The following is a 17508-nucleotide window of genomic DNA, read 5'->3' as shown; positions in this document are numbered from 1 at the left end:
TGAAGTTGGGGGAGTTGGGGGTGAAGTTGGGGGGTGGGTTAGGGGGTGAAGTTTGGGGGTTGGGGTGTGAGCTTAGGGGGGGTTGTGGGTGAGGTTAGTGGGGTGGTTTGCAGGTGAAGTTGGGGGAATTTGGGGGTGAAGTTGGGAGGTTTGGTGGTGAGGTTGGGGGTGTATGGGGCTGAGTTTGGGAGTAAGGTTGGAGGGTCGGGATGAGGTTGGGGGCTTTGGGGGTGAGGTTGGGGTAAGGTTGGGGCTGTTGGGGGGTGAAGTTGGGGGGATTTGGGGGTGAGGTTGGGGGGTTTGGGGTTGAGGTTGGGGTTAAGGATGGGGTGGTTTGGGGGTGAGGTTGGAGGGGTTGAGGGGTTTTGGGGTTGAGGTTGGGGGTGAGGTTGGGCATGTTTGGGGTTAAAGATTGGGTGGTTTGGAGGTGATGTTGGGGGTGAGGTTAGGGGGTTTGGGGGTGAGGTTGGGCTGTTTGGGGGTGAGGTTGGTGGGTTTGGGGTGAAGTTGGGGTTTTGTGGGCGCGGATTGGGGTGGATTGGGGGTGAGGTTGCGGGGGTTTTTAGTGTGAAGTTGGGGCGGTTGGGGGGTGAGGTTGGGGGTGTTTGGGAGTGAAATTTGGGGGTTGGGGTGAGGTTGGGGCGTGAGGATGTTGGGGGGTTTGCAGGTGAAGTTGGGGGGGATTTGGGGGTGAAGTTGTAGGGTTTGGTGTTGAGGTTGGGGGGGGTTTGGGGGTAAGGTTGGAGGGTTGGGTTGAGGTTTGGGGGGTTTGGGGTGAGGTTGGAGGTGTTGGGGGGAGGATTGGTGTATTGGTGGTAAGGTTTAAGGGGATGGGGTTGTTTGGGGGTGAGGTTGGAGGGGAGGCATGTGGGTATTTGGGGGTGAGTTTGGAGAGTTTGAAGGGGTTTGGGGTTGAGGTTGGGGGTAAGGTTGCGGGGTGAGGTATGGGGGGTTTGGGGTTGAGGTTGGGGGGCGTTTGGAGGTGAGGTTGGGGAAGGTTTGGGGGTAAGGTTGGGGCTGTTTGGGGTTAAAGATTGGGTGGTTTGGAGGTGATGTTGGGGGTGAGGTTAGGGGGTTTGGGGGTGAGGTTGGGGGGTTTGGGGTGAAGTTGGGGTTTTGTGGGCGCGGATTGGGGTGGATTGGGGGTGAGGTTGCGGGGGTTTTTAGTGTGAAGTTGGGGCGGTTGGGGGGTGAGGTTGGGGGTGTTTGGGAGTGAAATTTGGGGGTTGGGGTGAGGTTGGGGCGTGAGGATGTTGGGGGGTTTGCAGGTGAAGTTGGGGGGGATTTGGGGGTGAAGTTGTAGGGTGTGGTGTTGAGGTTGGGGGGGGTTTGGGGGTAAGGTTGGAGGGTTGGGTTGAGGTTGGGGGGGTTTGGGGTGAGGTTGGAGGTGTTGGGGGGAGGATTGGTGTATTGGTGGTAAGGTTTAAGGGGATGGGGTTGTTTGGGGGTGAGGTTGGAGGGGAGGCATGTGGGTATTTGGGGGTGAGTTTGGAGGGTTTGAGGGGGTTTGGGGTTGAGGTTGGGGGTAAGGTTGCGGGGTGAGGTATGGGGGGTTTGGGTTTGAGGTTGGGGGGCGTTTAGAGGTGAGGTTGGGGAAGGTTTGGGGGTAAGGTTGGGGGTGTTTGGAGATGAGGTTGGGGGTGTTTGGGGGTGAGGTTGGAGGTGGTTGGGGGTGTTTGGGGGTAGGGTTGGGGTGTTTGGGGGTGAGGTTGTGGGGGGGTGTGTTGGGGTTGTTTGGGGTTGAGTTTGGGAGTGAGTTTAGTATTTGTGTGTGAGGTGTTTGGGTGGTTGAGGGTGAGGTGTTGAGGGCTCTGGGGGTTAGGTGTTGGGGGGGTTGCTGGTGAGGTGTTGGGGGGGGTTGGGGGGTCAGTTGTCAGCTGTTGGAGGGGGTTGGGGGTGAGGTGTTGGGGCGCTTGGGGGTGAGGTGTTGGGGGAGTTCGGGATGAGGTGTGGGGGGGTTGGGGTGAGATGGTTGGGGGTGAGGTGTTCAGGGGGGTTGGGGGTGAGGTGTTCAGGGGGGTTGAGGGTGAGGTGTTGGGGGTTGTTTAGGGAGGGTTGGGGTGAGGTGTTGGGGAGGGTTAGGGGTGAGGTGTTGGAAGGGGGGTTGGGGGTGAGGTGTTTGGGGTGAGGTGTTCGGGCGGTTGGGGGTGAGGTGTTGCGGGGGGTTGGGGGTGAGGTGTTGGGGGGTTTGTGGAGGGTTGGGTGTGAAGTGTTGGGAGGGGGGGTTGGGGGTGAGGTGTTTGGGGTGAGGTGTTCGGGGGGTTGGGGATGAGGTGTTGGGGGGAGGTGTTCGGGGGGTTTTGGGAGGTTGTGGGTGAGGTGTTGGGGGTTGTTTAGGGAGGGTTGGGGTGAGGTATTGGGGAGGGTTGAGGGTGAGGTGTTGGGGGCAGGTCGGGGTGAGGTGTTGGGGGGAGGTCGGGGGTGAGGTGTTTGGGGTGAGGTGTTCGGGGGGTTGGGGATGAGGTGTTGGGGGGTCGGGGTGAGGTGTTGGGGGTTTGGGGATGAGGTGTTGGGGGGTTGGGGTGAGGTGTTCGGGGGTTTTGGGGAGGTTGGGGTGAGGTGTTGGGGGATGGTTGTGGGTGAGGTGTTGGGGGTTGTTTAGGGAGGGTTGGGGTGAGGTGTTGGGGAGGGTTGGGGGTGAGGTGTTGGAAGGGGTTTAGGGGTGAGGTGTTTGGGGTGAGGTGTTCAGGCGGTTCGGGGTGAGGTGTTGGGAGGGTTGGGTGTGAAGTGTTGGGAGGGGGGTTGGGGGTGAGGTGTTTGGGGTGAGGTGTTCGGGGGGTTGGGGGTGAGGTGTTGCGGGGGGGTTGGGGTTGAGGTGTTGGGTGGTTTGGGGAGGGTTGGGTGTGAAGTGTTGGGAGAGGGGTGGGGGTGAGGTGTTTGGGGTGAGGTGTTCGGGGGGTTGGGGATGAGGTGTTGGGGGGAGGTGTTCGGGGGGTTTTGGGGAGGTTGTGGGTGAGGTGTTGGGGGGTTGAGATGAGGTGTTGGGAGGGTTGGGGGTGAGGGGTTGGGGGTGAGGTGTTGGGGGGTTGTTTAGGGAGGGTTGGGGGTGAGGGGTTGGGTTGAGGTGTTGGGAGGGTTGGGAGTGAGGTGTTGGGAGGGTTGGGGGTGAGGTGTTGGGGGGTTGGGGTGAGGTGTTCGGTGGGTTTTGGGGAGGTTGGGGGTGAGGGGTTGGGGGGATTGGGGGTGAGGGGTTGGGGGTGAGGTGTTGGGAGGGTTGGGGGTGAGGGGATAGGGGTTGTTTAGGGAGGGTTGGGGGTGAGGGGTTGGGGGAATTGGGGTGAGGGGTTGGGGGTGAGGTGTTGGGGGTGAGGTGTTGGGGGTTGGGGTGAGGGGTTGGGGTGAGGGGTTGGGGGTGAGGTGTTGGGGGGATTGGGGTGAGGTGTTGGGTGGGGGGTTGACGGAGGGGGGTTGGGAGTGTGTTGTTGGGGGTGAGCTGTTGTGGGGAGTTGGGATGAGGTGTTGGGAGGGGGGTTGGGGGTGAGTTGTGGGGGGCAGTTGGGGGTGAGGTTTTGGGAGGGTTGGGTATGAAGTGTTGGGAGGGGGGTTGGTGGTGAGCTGTTTGGGGTGAGGTGTTAGGGGGGTTGGGGGTGAGGTGTTGGGGGGTTTGGGGATGAGGTGTTGGGGTGTTGGGGGGTTGGGGTGAGGTGTTCGGGGGGTTTTGGGGAGGTTGGGGGTGAGGTGTTGGGGGATTGTGGTTGAGGTGTTGGGGGTTGTTTAGGGAGGGTTGGGGTGAGGTGTTGGGGAGGGTTGGGGTGAGGTGTTGGGGAGGGTTGGGGGTGAGGTGTTCGGGCGGTTGGGGGTGAGGTGTTGGGAGCGTTGGGTGTGAAGTGTTGGGAGGGGGGTTGGGGGTGAGGTGTTGGGAGGGGGGTTGGGGGTGAGGTGTTTGGGGTGAGGTGTGCAGGCGGTTGGGGGTGAGGTGTTGGGAGGGTTGGGTGTGAAGTGTTGGGAGGGGGGTTGGGGGTGAGGTGTTTGGGGTGAGGTGTTCGGGGGGTTGGGGGTGAGGTGTTGCGGGGGGGGTTGGGAGTAAGGTGTTGGGGGGTTTGGGGAGGGTTGGGTGTGAAGTGTTGGGCTGGGGGTGAGGTGTTTGGGGTGAGGTGTTCGGGGGGTTGGGGATGAGGTGTTGGGGGGAGGTGTTCGGGGGGTTTTGGGGAGGTTGTGGGTGAGGTGTTGGGGGGTTGAGATGAGGTGTTGGGAGGGTTGAAGGTGAGGGGTTGGGGGTGAGGTGTTGGGGGGTTGTTTAGGGAGGGTTGGGGGTGAGGTATTGGTTGGGTTGGGGTGAGGTGTTGGGGAGGGTTAGGGGTGAGGTGTTGGAAGGGGGGTTGGGGGTGAGGTGTTCGGGCGGTTGGGGGTGAGGTGTTGCGGGGGGGTTGGGGGTGAGGTGTTGCGGGGTTTGGGGAGGGTTGGGTGTGAAGTGTTGGGAGGGGGGTTGGGGGTGAGGTGTTTGGGGTGAGGTGTTGGGGGAGGTGTTCGTGGGGTTTTGGGGTGGTTGTGGGTGAGGTGTTGGGGGTTGTTTAGGGAGGGTTGGGGTGAGGTGTTGGGGAGGGTTGAGAGTGAGGTGTTGGGGGCAGGTTGGGGTGAGGTGTTGGGGGCAGGTCGGGGGTGAGGTGTTTGGGGATGAGGTGTTGGGGGGGTCGGGGTGAGGTGTAGGGGATTTGGGATGAGGTGTTGGGGGGTTGGGGTGAGGTGTTCAGGGGGTTGTTTAGGGAGGGTTGGGGTGAGGTGTTGGGGAGGGTTGGGGGTGAGGTGTTGGGAGGGGGGTTGGGGGTGTGGTGTTTGGGGTGAGGTGTTCGGGCGGTTGGGGGTGAGGTGTTGGGAGGGTTGGGTGTGAAGTGTTGGGAGGGGGGTTGGGGGTGAGGTGTTTGGGGTGAGGTGTTTGGGGGGTTGGGGGTGAGGTGTTGCGCGGGGGTTGGGAGTAAGGTGTTGGGGGGTTTGGGGAGGGTTGGGTGTGAAGTGTTGGGAGGGGGTGAGGTGTTTGGGGGGTTGGGGATGAGGTGTTGGGGGGAGGTGTTCGGGGGGTTTTGGGGAGGTTGTGGGTGAGGTGTTGGGGGGTTGAGATGAGGTGTTGGGAGGGTTGAAGGTGAGGGGTTGGGGGTGAGGTGTTGGGGGGATGTTTAGGGAGGGTTGGGGGTGAGGGGTTGGGGTGAGGTGTTGGGAGGGTTGGGGGTGGAGGTGTTGGGAGGGTTGGGGGTGAGAGGTTGGGAGGGTTGGGGGTGAGGGGTTGGGGTTGGGGGTGAGGTGTTCGGGGGGTTTTGGGGAGGTTGGGGGTGAGGGGTTGGGGGTGAGGTGTTGGGGGGATTGGGGGTGAGGGGTTGGAGGGTGAGGTGTTGGGAGGGTTGGGGGTGAGGGGTTGGGGGTTGTTTAGGGAGGGTTGGGGGTGAGGGGTTTGGGGTGAGGGGTGAGGTGTTGGGGGGATTGGGGTGAGGGGTTGGGGGTGAGGTGTTGGGGGGATTGGGGTGAGGTGTTGGGACGGTTGGGGGTGAGGTGTTGGGGGGATTGGGGTGAGGTGTTGGGAGGGTTGTGGGTGAGCTGTTGGGGGGATTGGGGTGAGGGGTTGGGGGTGAGGTGTTGGGGGGATTGGGAGTGAGGGGTTGGGGGTGAGGTGTTGGGGGGATTGGGGTGAGGGGTTGGGGGTGAGGTATTGGGGGTGAGGGGTTGGGGGTGAGGTGTTGGGGGGATTGGGGGTGAGGTGTTGGGGGATTGGGGTGAGGGGTTGGGGGTGAGGGTTTGGGGGGATTGGGGGTGAGGGGTTGGGGGGATTGGGGGTGAGGTGTTGGGGGGATTGCGGGTGAGGGATTGGGGGTGAGGTGTTGGGGGGAGGTGTTCGGGGGGTTTTGGGGAGGTTGTGGGTGAGGTGTTGGGGGTTGTTTAGGGAGGGTTGGGGTGAGTTGTTGGGGAGGGTTGAGGGTGAGGTGTTGGGGGCAGGTCGGGGTGAGGTGTTGGGGGCAGGTCGGGGGTGAGGTGTTTGGGGATGAGGTGTTGGGGGGTTGGGGTGAGGTGTAGGGGGTTTGGGGATGAGGTGTTGGGGGGTTGGGGTGAGGTGTTCAGGGGGTTTTGGGGAGGTTGGGGTGAGGTGTTGGGGGATGGTTGTGGGTGAGGTGTTGGGGGTTGTTTAGGGAGGGTTAGGGTGAGGTGTTGGGGAGGGTTGGGAGTGAGGTGTTGGAAGGGGGGTTAGGGGTGAGGTGTTTGGGGTGAGGTGTTCGGGCGGTTGGGGGTGAGGTGTTGGGAGGGTTGGGTGTGAAGTGTTGGGAGGGGGGTTGGGGGTGAGGTGTTTGGGGTGGGGGGTTGGGGGTGAGGTGTTGCGGGGGGGGTTGGGGGTAAGGTGTTGGGGGGTTTGGGGAGGGTTGGGTGTGAAGTGTTGGGCTGGGGGTGAGGTGTTTGGGGTGAGGTGTTCGGGGGGTTGGGGATGAGGTGTTGGGGGGAGGTGTTCAGGGGGTTTTGGGGAGGTTGTGGGTGAGGTGTTGGGGGGTTGAGATGAGGTGTTGGGAGGGTTGAAGGTGAGGGGTTGGGGGTGAGGTGTTGGGGGGTTGTTTAGGGAGGATTGGGGGTGAGGTGTTGGGAGGGTTGGGGGTGAGGGGTTGGGGTGAGGTGTTGGGAGGGTTGGGGTTGGGGATGAGGTGTTTGGGGGGTTTTGGGGAGGTTGGGGGTGAGGGTTTGGGGGTGAGGTGTTGGGGGGATTGGGGGTGAGGTGTTGGGAGGGTTGGGGGTGAGGGGTTGGGGGTTGTTTAGGGAGGGTTGGGGGTGAAGGGGTTGGGGGGATTGGTGTGAGGGGTGAGGTGCTGGGGGTGAGGTGTTGGGGGGATTGGGGTGAGGTGTTGGGGGGATTGGGGTGAGGGGTTGGGGGTGAGGTGTTGGGGGGATTGGGGTGAGGGGTTGGGGGTGAGGTGTTGGGAGGGTTGGGGGTGAGGTGTTGGGATTGGGGTGATGGGTTGGGGGTGAGGTGTTGGGGGGATTGGGGTGAGGTGTTGGGGGGATTGGGGTGAGGTGTTGGGGGGATTGGGGTGAGGTGTTGGGGGGATTGGGGTGAGGTGTTGGGGGGATTGGGGGTGAGGGTTTGGGGGTGAGGTGTTGGGGGGATTGGGGTGAGGGGTTGGGGGTGAGGTGTTGGGATTGGGGGTGAGGGGTTGGGGGTGAGGCGTTGGGGGGATTGGGGGTGAGGGGTTGGGGGTGAGGTGTTGGGGGGATTGGGGGTGAGGGGTTGGGGGTGAGGTGTTGGGGGGATTGGGGGTGAGGGGTTGGGGGTGAGGTGTTGGGGGATTGGGGGTGAGGTGTTGGGGGGATTGGGGTGAGGGGTTGGGGGTGAGGTTTTGAGGGGTTGGGGGTGAGGTGTTGGGGGTGAGGGTTTGGGGGGATTGGGGGTGAGGGGTTGGGGGTGAGGTGTTGGGGGGGATTGGGGGTGAGGGTTTGGGGGTGAGGTTGGGGGGATTGGGGTGAGGGGTTGGGGTTGAGGTGTTGGGAGGGTTAGGGGTGAGGTGTTGGGGGATTGGGGGTGAGGGGCTGGGGGTGAGGTGTTGGGGGGATTGGGGGTGAGGGGTTGGGGGGATTGGGGGTGAGGTGTTGGGGGGTTGGGGTGAGGTGTTCGGTTGGTTTTGGGGAGGTTGGGGTTGAGGGGTTGGGGGTGAGGTGTTGGGAGGGTTGGGGGTGAGGTGTTGGGGGGATTGGGGGTGAGGTGTTGGGAGGATTGGGGGTGAGGTGTTGGGGGGATTGGGGGTGAGGTGTTGGGGGGATTGGGGGTGAGGTGTTGGGGGGATTGGGGGTGAGATGTTGGGGGGATTGGGGGTGAGGGGTTGGGGGGATTGGCGGTGAGGTGCTGGGGGGATTGGGGTGAGGGGTTGGGGGTGAGGTGTTGGGGGGATTGGGGGTGAGGGGTTGGGGGTGAGGTGTTGGGGGGATTGGGGGTGAGGGGTTTGGGGGATTGGGGTGAGGTGTTGGGGTGATTGGGGGTGAGGGGTTGGGGATGAGGTGTTGGGGGGATTGGGGGTGTGGTGTTGGGGGGGATTGGGGTGAGGGGTTGGGGGGTGTGGTGTTGGGGGGATTGGGGTGAGGGGTTGGGGGTGAGGTTTTGGGGGGATTGGGGTAGGGGTTGGGGGTGAGGTGTTGGGGGTGAGGGTTTGGGGGGATTGGGGGTGAGGGGTTGGGGGGATTGGGGGTGAGGTGTTGGGGGGATTGGGGGTGAGGTGTTGGGGGGATTGGGGTGAGGGGTTGGGGGTGAGGTGTTGGGAGGGTTGGGGGTTAGGTGTTGGGGGGATTGGGGTGAGGGGTTGGGGGTGAGGTGTTGGGAGGGTTGGGGGTGAGGTGTTGGGGGGATTGGGGGTGAGGGGTTGGGGGGATTGGGGGTGAGGGGTTGGGGGTGAGGGGTTGGGGGTGAGGGGTTGTGGGGATTGGGGTGAGGTGTTCGGGGGTTTTGGGGAGGTTGGGGTTGAGGGGTTGGGGGTGAGGTGTTGGGAGGGTTCGGGGTGAGGTGTTGGGAGGGTTCGGGGTGAGGTGTTGGGAGGGTTGGGGGTGAGGTGTTGGGGGGGATTGGGGTGAGGGGTTGGGGGGATTGGGGTTGAGGGGTTGGGGGGATTGGGGGTGAGGTGTTGGGGGGATTGGGGTGAAGGGTTGGGGGTGAGGTGTTGGGGGATTGGGGGTGAGGTGTTGGGGGGGATTGGGGGTGAGGTGTTGGGGGGATTGGGGTGAGGGGTTGGGGGGATTGGGGGTGAGGTGTTGGGGGGATTGGGGTGAGGGGTTGGGGGTGAGGTGTTGGGAGGGTTGGGGGTGAGGTGTTGGGGGGATTGGGGTGAGGGTTTGGGGGGATTGGGGGTGAGGTGTTGGGAGGGTCGGGGGTGAGGTGTTGGGGGGATTGGGGTGAGGGGTTGGGGGGATTGGGGGTGAGGTGTAGGGATTGGGGTGAGGTGTTGGGGGGATTGGGGTGAGGTGTTGGGGGGATTGGGGTGAGGTGTTCGGGCGGTTGGGGGTGAGGTGTTGGGAGGGTTGGGTGTGAAGTGTTGGGAGGGGGGTTGGGGGTGAGGTGTTTGGGGTGGGGGGTTGGGGGTGAGGTGTTGCGGGGGGGTTGGGGGTAAGGTGTTGGGGGGTTTGGGGAGGGTTGGGTGTGAAGTGTTGGGCTGGGGGTGAGGTGTTTGGGGTGAGGTGTTCGGGGGGTTGGGGATGAGGTGTTGGGGGGAGGTGTTCAGGGGGTTTTGGGGAGGTTGTGGGTGAGGTGTTGGGGGGTTGAGATGAGGTGTTGGGAGGGTTGAAGGTGAGGGGTTGGGGGTGAGGTGTTGGGGGGTTGTTTAGGGAGGATTGGGGGTGAGGTGTTGGGAGGGTTGGGGGTGAGGGGTTGGGGTGAGGTGTTGGGAGGGTTGGGGTTGGGGATGAGGTGTTTGGGGGGTTTTGGGGAGGTTGGGGGTGAGGGTTTGGGGGTGAGGTGTTGGGGGGATTGGGGGTGAGGTGTTGGGAGGGTTGGGGGTGAGGGGTTGGGGGTTGTTTAGGGAGGGTTGGGGGTGAAGGGGTTGGGGGGATTGGTGTGAGGGGTGAGGTGCTGGGGGTGAGGTGTTGGGGGGATTGGGGTGAGGTGTTGGGGGGATTGGGGTGAGGGGTTGGGGGTGAGGTGTTGGGGGGATTGGGGTGAGGGGGTTGGGGGTGAGGTGTTGGGAGGGTTGGGGGTGAGGTGTTGGGATTGGGGTGATGGGTTGGGGGTGAGGTGTTGGGAGGGTTGGGGGTGAGGTGTTGGGGGGATTGGGGTGAGGTGTTGGGGGGATTGGGGTGAGGTGTTGGGGGGATTGGGGTGAGGTGTTGGGGGGATTGGGGGTGAGGGTTTGGGGGTGAGGTGTTGGGGGGATTGGGGTGAGGGGTTGGGGGTGAGGTGTTGGGATTGGGGGTGAGGGGTTGGGGGTGAGGCGTTGGGGGGATTGGGGGTGAGGGGTTGGGGGTGAGGTGTTGGGGGGATTGGGGGTGAGGGGTTGGGGGTGAGGTGTTGGGGGGATTGGGGGTGAGGGGTTGGGGGTGAGGTGTTGGGGGGATTGGGGGTGAGGTGTTGGGGGGATTGGGGTGAGGGGTTGGGGGTGAGGTTTTGAGGGGTTGGGGGGTGAGGTGTTGGGGGTGAGGGTTTGGGGGGATTGGGGGTGAGGGGTTGGGGGTGAGGTGTTGGGGGGGATTGGGGGTGAGGGTTTGGGGGTGAGGTTGGGGGGATTGGGGTGAGGGGTTGGGGTTGAGGTGTTGGGAGGGTTAGGGGTGAGGTGTTGGGGGATTGGGGGTGAGGGGCTGGGGGTGAGGTGTTGGGGGGATTGGGGGTGAGGGGTTGGGGGGATTGGGGGTGAGGTGTTGGGGGGTTGGGGTGAGGTGTTCGGTTGGTTTTGGGGAGGTTGGGGTTGAGGGGTTGGGGGTGAGGTGTTGGGAGGGTTGGGGGTGAGGTGTTGGGGGGATTGGGGGTGAGGTGTTGGGAGGATTGGGGGTGAGGTGTTGGGGGGATTGGGGGTGAGGTGTTGGGGGGATTGGGGGTGAGGTGTTGGGGGGATTGGGGGTGAGATGTTGGGGGGATTGGGGGTGAGGGGTTGGGGGGATTGGCGGTGAGGTGCTGGGGGGATTGGGGTGAGGGGTTGGGGGTGAGGTGTTGGGGGGATTGGGGGTGAGGGGTTGGGGGTGAGGTGTTGGGGGGATTGGGGGTGAGGGGTTTGGGGGATTGGGGTGAGGTGTTGGGGTGATTGGGGGTGAGGGGTTGGGGATGAGGTGTTGGGGGGATTGGGGGTGTGGTGTTGGGGGGATTGGGGTGAGGGGTTGGGGGTGTGGTGTTGGGGGGATTGGGGTGAGGGGTTGGGGGTGAGGTTTTGGGGGGATTGGGGTAGGGGTTGGGGGTGAGGTGTTGGGGGTGAGGGTTTGGGGGGATTGGGGGTGAGGGGTTGGGGGGATTGGGGGTGAGGTGTTGGGGGGATTGGGGGTGAGGTGTTGGGGGGATTGGGGTGAGGGGTTGGGGGTGAGGTGTTGGGAGGGTTGGGGGTTAGGTGTTGGGGGGATTGGGGTGAGGGGTTGGGGGTGAGGTGTTGGGAGGGTTGGGGGTGAGGTGTTGGGGGATTGGGGGTGAGGGGTTGGGGATTGGGGGTGAGGGGTTGGGGTGAGGGTTGTGGGATTGGGGTGAGGTGTTCGGGGGTTTTGGGGAGGTTGGGGTTGAGGGGTTGGGGGTGAGGTGTTGGGAGGGTTCGGGGTGAGGTGTTGGGAGGGTTCGGGGTGAGGTGTTGGGAGGGTTGGGGGTGAGGTGTTGGGGGGGATTGGGGTGAGGGGTTGGGGGGATTGGGGTTGAGGGGTTGGGGGGATTGGGGGTGAGGTGTTGGGGGGATTGGGGTGAAGGGTTGGGGGTGAGGTGTTGGGGGATTGGGGGTGAGGTGTTGGGGGGATTGGGGGTGAGGTGTTGGGGGGATTGGGGTGAGGGGTTGGGGGGATTGGGGGTGAGGTGTTGGGGGGATTGGGGTGAGGGGTTGGGGGTGAGGTGTTGGGAGGGTTGGGGGTGAGGTGTTGGGGGGATTGGGGTGAGGGTTTGGGGGGATTGGGGGTGAGGTGTTGGGAGGGTCGGGGGTGAGGTGTTGGGGGGATTGGGGTGAGGGGTTGGGGGGATTGGGGGTGAGGTGTAGGGATTGGGGTGAGGTGTTGGGGGGATTGGGGTGAGGTGTTGGGGGTATTGGGGTGAGGTGTTGGGGGGATTGGGGTGAGGGGTTGGGGGGATTGGGGGTGAGGTGTTGGGAGGGTTAGGGGTGAGGTGTTGGGGGGATTGGGGTGAGGGGTTGGGGGGATTGGGGTGAGGGTTTGGGGGGATTGGGGGTGAGGTGTTGGGGGGATTGGGGTGAGGTGTTGGGGGGATTGGGATGAGATGTTGGGGGTGAGGTGTTGGGGGTTTGGGGTGAGGTGTTGGGGGGATTGGGGTGAGGTGTTGGGGGGATTGGGGGTGAGGTGTTGGGGGATTGGGGTGAGGTATTGGGGGGATTGGGGTGAGGGGTTGGGGGTGAGGCGTTGGGAGGGTTGGGGGTGAGGTGTTGGGGGGATTGGGGGTGAGGTGTTGGGGGTGAGGGGTTGGGGGGATTGGGGGTGAGGTGTTGGAGGGTTGGGGTGAGGTGTTGGGGGGATTGGGGTGAGGTATTGGGGGGATTGGGGTGAGGGGTTGGGGGTGAGGTGTTGGGGGGATTGGGGGTGAGGTGTTGGGAGGGTTGGGGGTGAGGTGTTGGGGGGATTGGGGTGAGGTATTGGGGGGATTGGGGTGAGGGGTTGGGGGTGAGGTGTTGGGGGGATTGGGGGTGAGGTGTTGGGAGGGTTGGGGGTGAGGTGTTGGGGGGATTGGGGTGAGGGGTTGGGTTTGAGGTCACTGCTTGAACCCCTGGCAAACCCTTGATGGCCTGGCCCCGGTGTCCCGATTTCTGTGCCCCCCGATCGCGCATCCAGCTCCAAAGCCGGGCCCAGGCCCCAGGCCCTGCCTCCGCCCGCTCTCAGGCCCCGCCCAGCCCGGCCAGGCCCGGCCCAGGTTGCAGCTTCCGATCATCCTGAGAGCGCTGGCTGCAGCAGGCGGTGAGTGCGGGGCCCGTGTTCGGAGGGTGACAGGGGCAGTGGACCTGAAGCCTAGGCCTCGGCCTCTCCCCGCTCCCACAGCCAGGGATGCAGCAGCTATGGAATTTGCCCAGCCGAAGCTGCTATGCAGCGGCCCGGCTTCGGGCCTGAGCCTGGGGAGAGGGAGCGGAGTAAAGCCCGAGTCCGAGTCCGAGTCCCAGAGTAGGGAAGAGGCTTTGTCGGGAATGGATTGTAGGGGAAGAGGATGGGTGTAATTGGAGTGGGAGAGGGGATTGTCAGACAGCAGTTGTTGGAATTAGGGGGAAGGGTGTAGGGAGTTAGGAGGGGTGAGGTGGTGGATGAGGAGAGGGGGAGATGGGGCAGGGAGGTCGGGGTGGATGAGGAGAGGGGAGGGGGGGAAGATGAGGGGAGGGGGGGAAGATGAGGGGAGGGGCAGGATGAGGAGTGGGGGGGATGGGAGTAAGGGGAGGGGGGATGGGAGTAAGGGGAGGGGGGAGGGAATGGGGAGGGGGAGGGGGAGGGGGGAATGGGGAGGGGGAGAGTGGGGAGGGGGGAATGGGGAGGGGGAGGATGATGGGGGGAGGGGGTTGGGGGGAGGTTGAGAGGGGGGGGATGATGGGGGGGAGGCGGTTGGGGGGAGGGGGAGGGGGAGGGGGGAGGGGGGAGGTTGAGGGGGGGGGAGGGGGGTGGGGTGTAGGGAGGAGGGGCGTGGGGTGTAGGGAGGTGGAAGGGGGAGGAGAGGGGGAAAGGGGAGGAGAGGGGGAAGGGGAGGGGAGGTTGAGGAGAGGGGGGAGGTTGAGGAGAGGGGGAGGATGAGGAGAGGGAGAGGGAGGAGAGGGGGAGGGGAGGGGGGAGGGGGAGAGAGAGGGGGAGGGGGGAGGAGAGCGGGGAGGGGGGAGGAGAGTGGGTAGGGGGAGGAGAGGGGGGAGGGGGGGAGGAGAGGGGGGAGGGGGAGGATGAGGAGAGGGGGAGAAGGGGGAGTGGGGTTTTCCACCCCACCCCACCCCACCCCACCCCACCCCCACTAGAGCTGTACCTTGAGTATCCTGCCATCCATTCTTAATTAGCACATTCGTTTAGATAATATCACCACCTTCAACACCTCTTTGTTCTTTTGTCTGTGACATCTTTTGATTATCTGCTCCTATCACTGCTTGCTTGTCCCTACAACCACCACCCCCCCACCCGCCCTAAACCTGCTTATATTTCACCCCTCTCCTAATGTTCACTCAGTTCTATTGAAGGGTCATGAGGACTCGAAAAGTCAACTCTTTTCTTCTCCGCCGATGCTGCCAGACCTGCTGAGTTTTTCCAGGTAATTCTGTTTTTGTTTTAGTAGTTTGTGCATTTGGTACAGGGGAAATGGATTTATGATTGTTGAAATCAGAGAACCTAAAGTTGTGAGAAGCCTTAATTGATTCACTGAAACTGGAGGCAAGAGAACAGTTCAGTTAAAAATGGTAGGGATATCAAGACTGATGGAAGCCCAGAACAGGAAAAGTTAATAAGACCAATGTGGGGGCACTGCAGGGTAAGATTGTGAAAGAAATTGGATTGAGGGAGGGTAGGGAGATGGAAAAAGGAGAAAATGGTTAGAGATATCCTCTCAGAAGCCAAGATCTCAAACAGGGAGGCTGTGACAGATGACTGAGTCAAGGGAATGGCAAATGATGGGGCAAGATTGAAGATCACTCTACACTGCCCTATCAAACACTCCCAGGACACATGTAGCACAGGATTAGATACAGAGTAAAGCTCCCTCTATACTGCCCCATCAAACACTCCCAGGACACGTGTAGCACAGGGTTAGTTACAGAGTAAAGCTCCCTCTACGCTGTTCCCATCAAACATTCCCAGGACAGATACAGCAAGGGGTTAGATACAGAATAAAGCTCCTTCCACAGGTGACTGTTATTCTGTGAGAGGAGGTGGTCTTTTCTCCCCATCTAACACCCTCCCTTTTTTGCTTTCTCTCCTGAAGCTGTTTGACTAATTCTTGCTGGGGTATATTCCACATGTACTGCAACTGTTCAGTATATAGATATCCGTACTTCACTTTTGAGTCTAGACAATGAGAGTGAGGAGTTAATAATTTTGGGAATATTACTGTAAAGCCCAGCTGCAAAGCAGGCCTTGTCTAATGGTGCACACATGCGTTCTCCAGCAATGATCACATACTTATAAACACTTTCACTATGTTATCCAGACAGAAGCCAGCTTTGGAGAATCTATGCCTGTCCTGCAAATTTTTGCACAGTTCAGTTGCACTCAGTATCTGATAGTTTGCAATCACGTTTCACGTGTGTATAGGCGGTGCGAAGTGGGTATACATTGGAATTGAATTGTGCAAAATGTTACACTTACGCTTTCATTGATCTGTTGCTGTGCACTCTATTTACACTGGTGTTGTCACTGACCTGAGGACACGTCACTGACCTGAGGACACGTTGTTGTTCTCTGTGAAACCAATAGGAAATTGTCTCTGGTGCCACATTTTATTTCAAATCTAACTGAGTTGTAATAGCTTAAAATCTTTTATTCCTTCTCCCCCTTTTCAGGAAAACTGGCAGGTGTGGAGCTTATAACACATGGCAGCAAGGAGTGAGAGGAGTCCACCAAACTCATTAGAATCACAAGCTGCAGGGAATCACACTGGTTTTCCTAAAGAAATTTTGGCAACAAAAGTTGAAGGGAAGTACCTATGCTTTGAGTGCCATGGGATCCTGAGGAAACCATTCCAAGCACAATGTGGTCACCGCTACTGTGCGTCCTGTTTGAAGGCAATTGTCAGGTAAGGGATTGGAAGCTGATGATTCCCAAACCTAACTCACTGAAAGAATTGCGCACAATGGCAGTTTATATTAAAACATTTTCTTCTGAGTTCCTTCCTTCTGATCCCAGCTTAACTTGCTGGGCTACAATTCCACAGGTGCTGACACCCTTCGAGAGCTCAATCTTCATGTGTGACCCAGACATCTTTGACAGTATGGGTGTCAGAGTTGAGTTCCTGTTTACCTGACCATGTTCCTTTTTTCAAAAAGAGCACACAATCTTCAGGCCGAGGAATGGAAGTTCCCAGGCACCTGGTGTTAGCATCAAGCACACCAAAGTCAAGTTTCAGTGGGGTTCTCAATATTCTACCCTGTCAGGGTAGGATTGCTGTCTGGGGATGATTTAAACAAATTGGCGGGATGGGATCCTGAAAAGTAGTTCAGAGGGGAGAGAAGCTGAGATGGGATTAGAAGTTAAAACGCTAAGTGAGTCTGGAAGGCAGAGGAAACATAGGCTAGATAAGACTGAAGTGAGTTTAGCAAGGCTAAATGGAATATATTTTAATGCAGGGAGCCTCAGGAATAAGACAAACAAGCTAAGGGCACAGATAGGCATGTGGATGTATGATATTATAGCTATGACCGAGACTTGGCTAAAAGAAGGGCAGGATTGGCAGCTCAACATTCCTGGTTATAGGGGTATTCAGATGAGATAGAGAGGGGGATAAAAGAGGAGGGGGGGTTGCAATATTGATCAAGGAATCAATTATAGCAGTGAGGAGGGATGATATCTTGGAAGGATCAACAAATAAAGCCATATAGGTAGAAGTAAAAAACACATAAGGGCCAGACACACTGTTGGGTGTGTACTATAGGCCCCCAAACAGTCAGGGAGAGATAGAGGATCAAATATGTAATCAAATTTTGGAGAAGTGTAAGAATAATAGGGCAGTAATAGTAGGGGATTTTAACTACCCAAATGGTAACTGGGATAGTTTTAGTGTGCAAGGTAGGGAGAGAGCAAATTCCTTAAGTTGCATCCAGGAGAACTTTTTTCAGCCAGTACGTAGAAAGCCCAACAAGAGAGGGGGCAATTCTGGACCTAACATTCGGAAATGAGCCCGGGCAGGTGGAAGGCATATCAGTAGGGGAGTATTTTGGAGATAGTGACCATAACTCAGTTAGATTTAGGATAGTTGTGGAAAAGGATAAGGTTGGGACAGGAATAAAAGTTCTAAACTGGGGAAAGGCTAATTTTACTAAGATGAGATACAATTTGGCCCAAGTGGACTGGGAGCAGCTACTTGCAGATAAAACTGTGTCAGAGCAGTGGGAGGCATTTAAGGAGGAAATAGCGAGAGCGTAGGGCAAATATGTACCTGTAATGACAAAGGGGGAGACCAAGTCCGGAGAACCCTGGATGTCAAGGGACATAAGGGTTAGGATTAAGGAAAAAAGAGAAGCTTTTGGAGAAGTGTAAGAATAATAGAGCAGATAACAAGGGCTCAGTATGGCAGAGTCTTAGAGGAGTATAAAAAGTGCAGAGGGGAACTTAAAAAGGAAATTCGGAAAGCTAAGAGAAAGCATGAGAAAGCATGGTGGGTAGAATAAAAGGAAACCCAAAGGGATTTTTTAAACATATAAAGAACAAGAGAATAACTGATGAAAGAGTGGGGCCAATTAGGGACCATAGAGGTAATTTGTGTGTGGACCTGGAAGACATGGGTACAGTCCTCAATGTATACTTTGCTTCGGTCTTCACAATGGAAAAGGACAACGCAGATATAGACATCAGGGTGGAGGACTGTGAAATATTAGACATAGAGAAAGAGGAGATACTGGCAGATTTGGTGGCCTTAAAAGTAGATAAATCTGCAGGCCTGGTGAGATGTATCCCAGGCTGTTCAGGGAGGCAAGGGAAGAGATATCAGGGGTCCTGGCAGTAATTTTCAAGTCCTCTCTGGCCACAGGTGAGGTGCCAAAGGACTGGAGAACTGCTGACGTTGTCCCATTATTAAAAAAGGGAGGAAGGGATAGACCAGGAAATTACAGTCCAGTCAGTCGAACCTCAGTGGTGGGGAAGTTACTAGAAAGAATCCTGAGGGACAGAATATATCTGCACTTGGAGGAACATGGATTGATCAGGGATAGTCAGCATGGATTTGTAAAGGAAAGGTCATGTATGACAAATTTGATTGAATTTTTTTGAGGT

The 17508-nt window shown here is 59.3% G+C and overlaps 2 protein-coding genes across 3 annotated transcripts in view; one reads left to right on the top strand and one right to left on the bottom strand.

Moving 5' to 3' along the window:
• tmem141 (transmembrane protein 141) overlaps positions 1-12499 on the bottom strand; it is a 40560-nt gene extending 28061 nt beyond the window's left edge. Inside the window, exon 1 of the mRNA XM_041194431.1 lies at positions 12347-12499. Within this exon, the coding sequence (XP_041050365.1) occupies positions 12347-12499 (153 nt within the window). The remainder of the gene's footprint in view (positions 1-12346) is intronic.
• The window catches only part of traf2b (Tnf receptor-associated factor 2b), a 176425-nt gene continuing 171382 nt past the window's right edge, over positions 12466-17508 (top strand). The window contains exons 1-2 of one of the 2 annotated variants that reach the window (XM_041193547.1): positions 12466-12525; positions 15084-15316. In XM_041193547.1, coding sequence (XP_041049481.1) covers positions 15114-15316 — 203 coding nt within the window. In that variant the 5' untranslated portion in view covers positions 12466-12525; positions 15084-15113. Of the gene's footprint in view, positions 12526-13774; positions 13841-15083; positions 15317-17508 lie in introns of those variants that run through there. The other variant, XM_041193546.1, reaches the window with a different exon arrangement.

The sequence above is a fragment of the Carcharodon carcharias genome, chromosome 8 (assembly GCF_017639515.1).
Source record: "Carcharodon carcharias isolate sCarCar2 chromosome 8, sCarCar2.pri, whole genome shotgun sequence".
Classification (NCBI taxonomy): Eukaryota; Metazoa; Chordata; class Chondrichthyes; order Lamniformes; family Lamnidae; genus Carcharodon; species Carcharodon carcharias.
The sequence above is the reverse complement of the archived record's forward strand: the minus strand, read 5'-3'. Positions and strand labels throughout refer to the sequence as shown.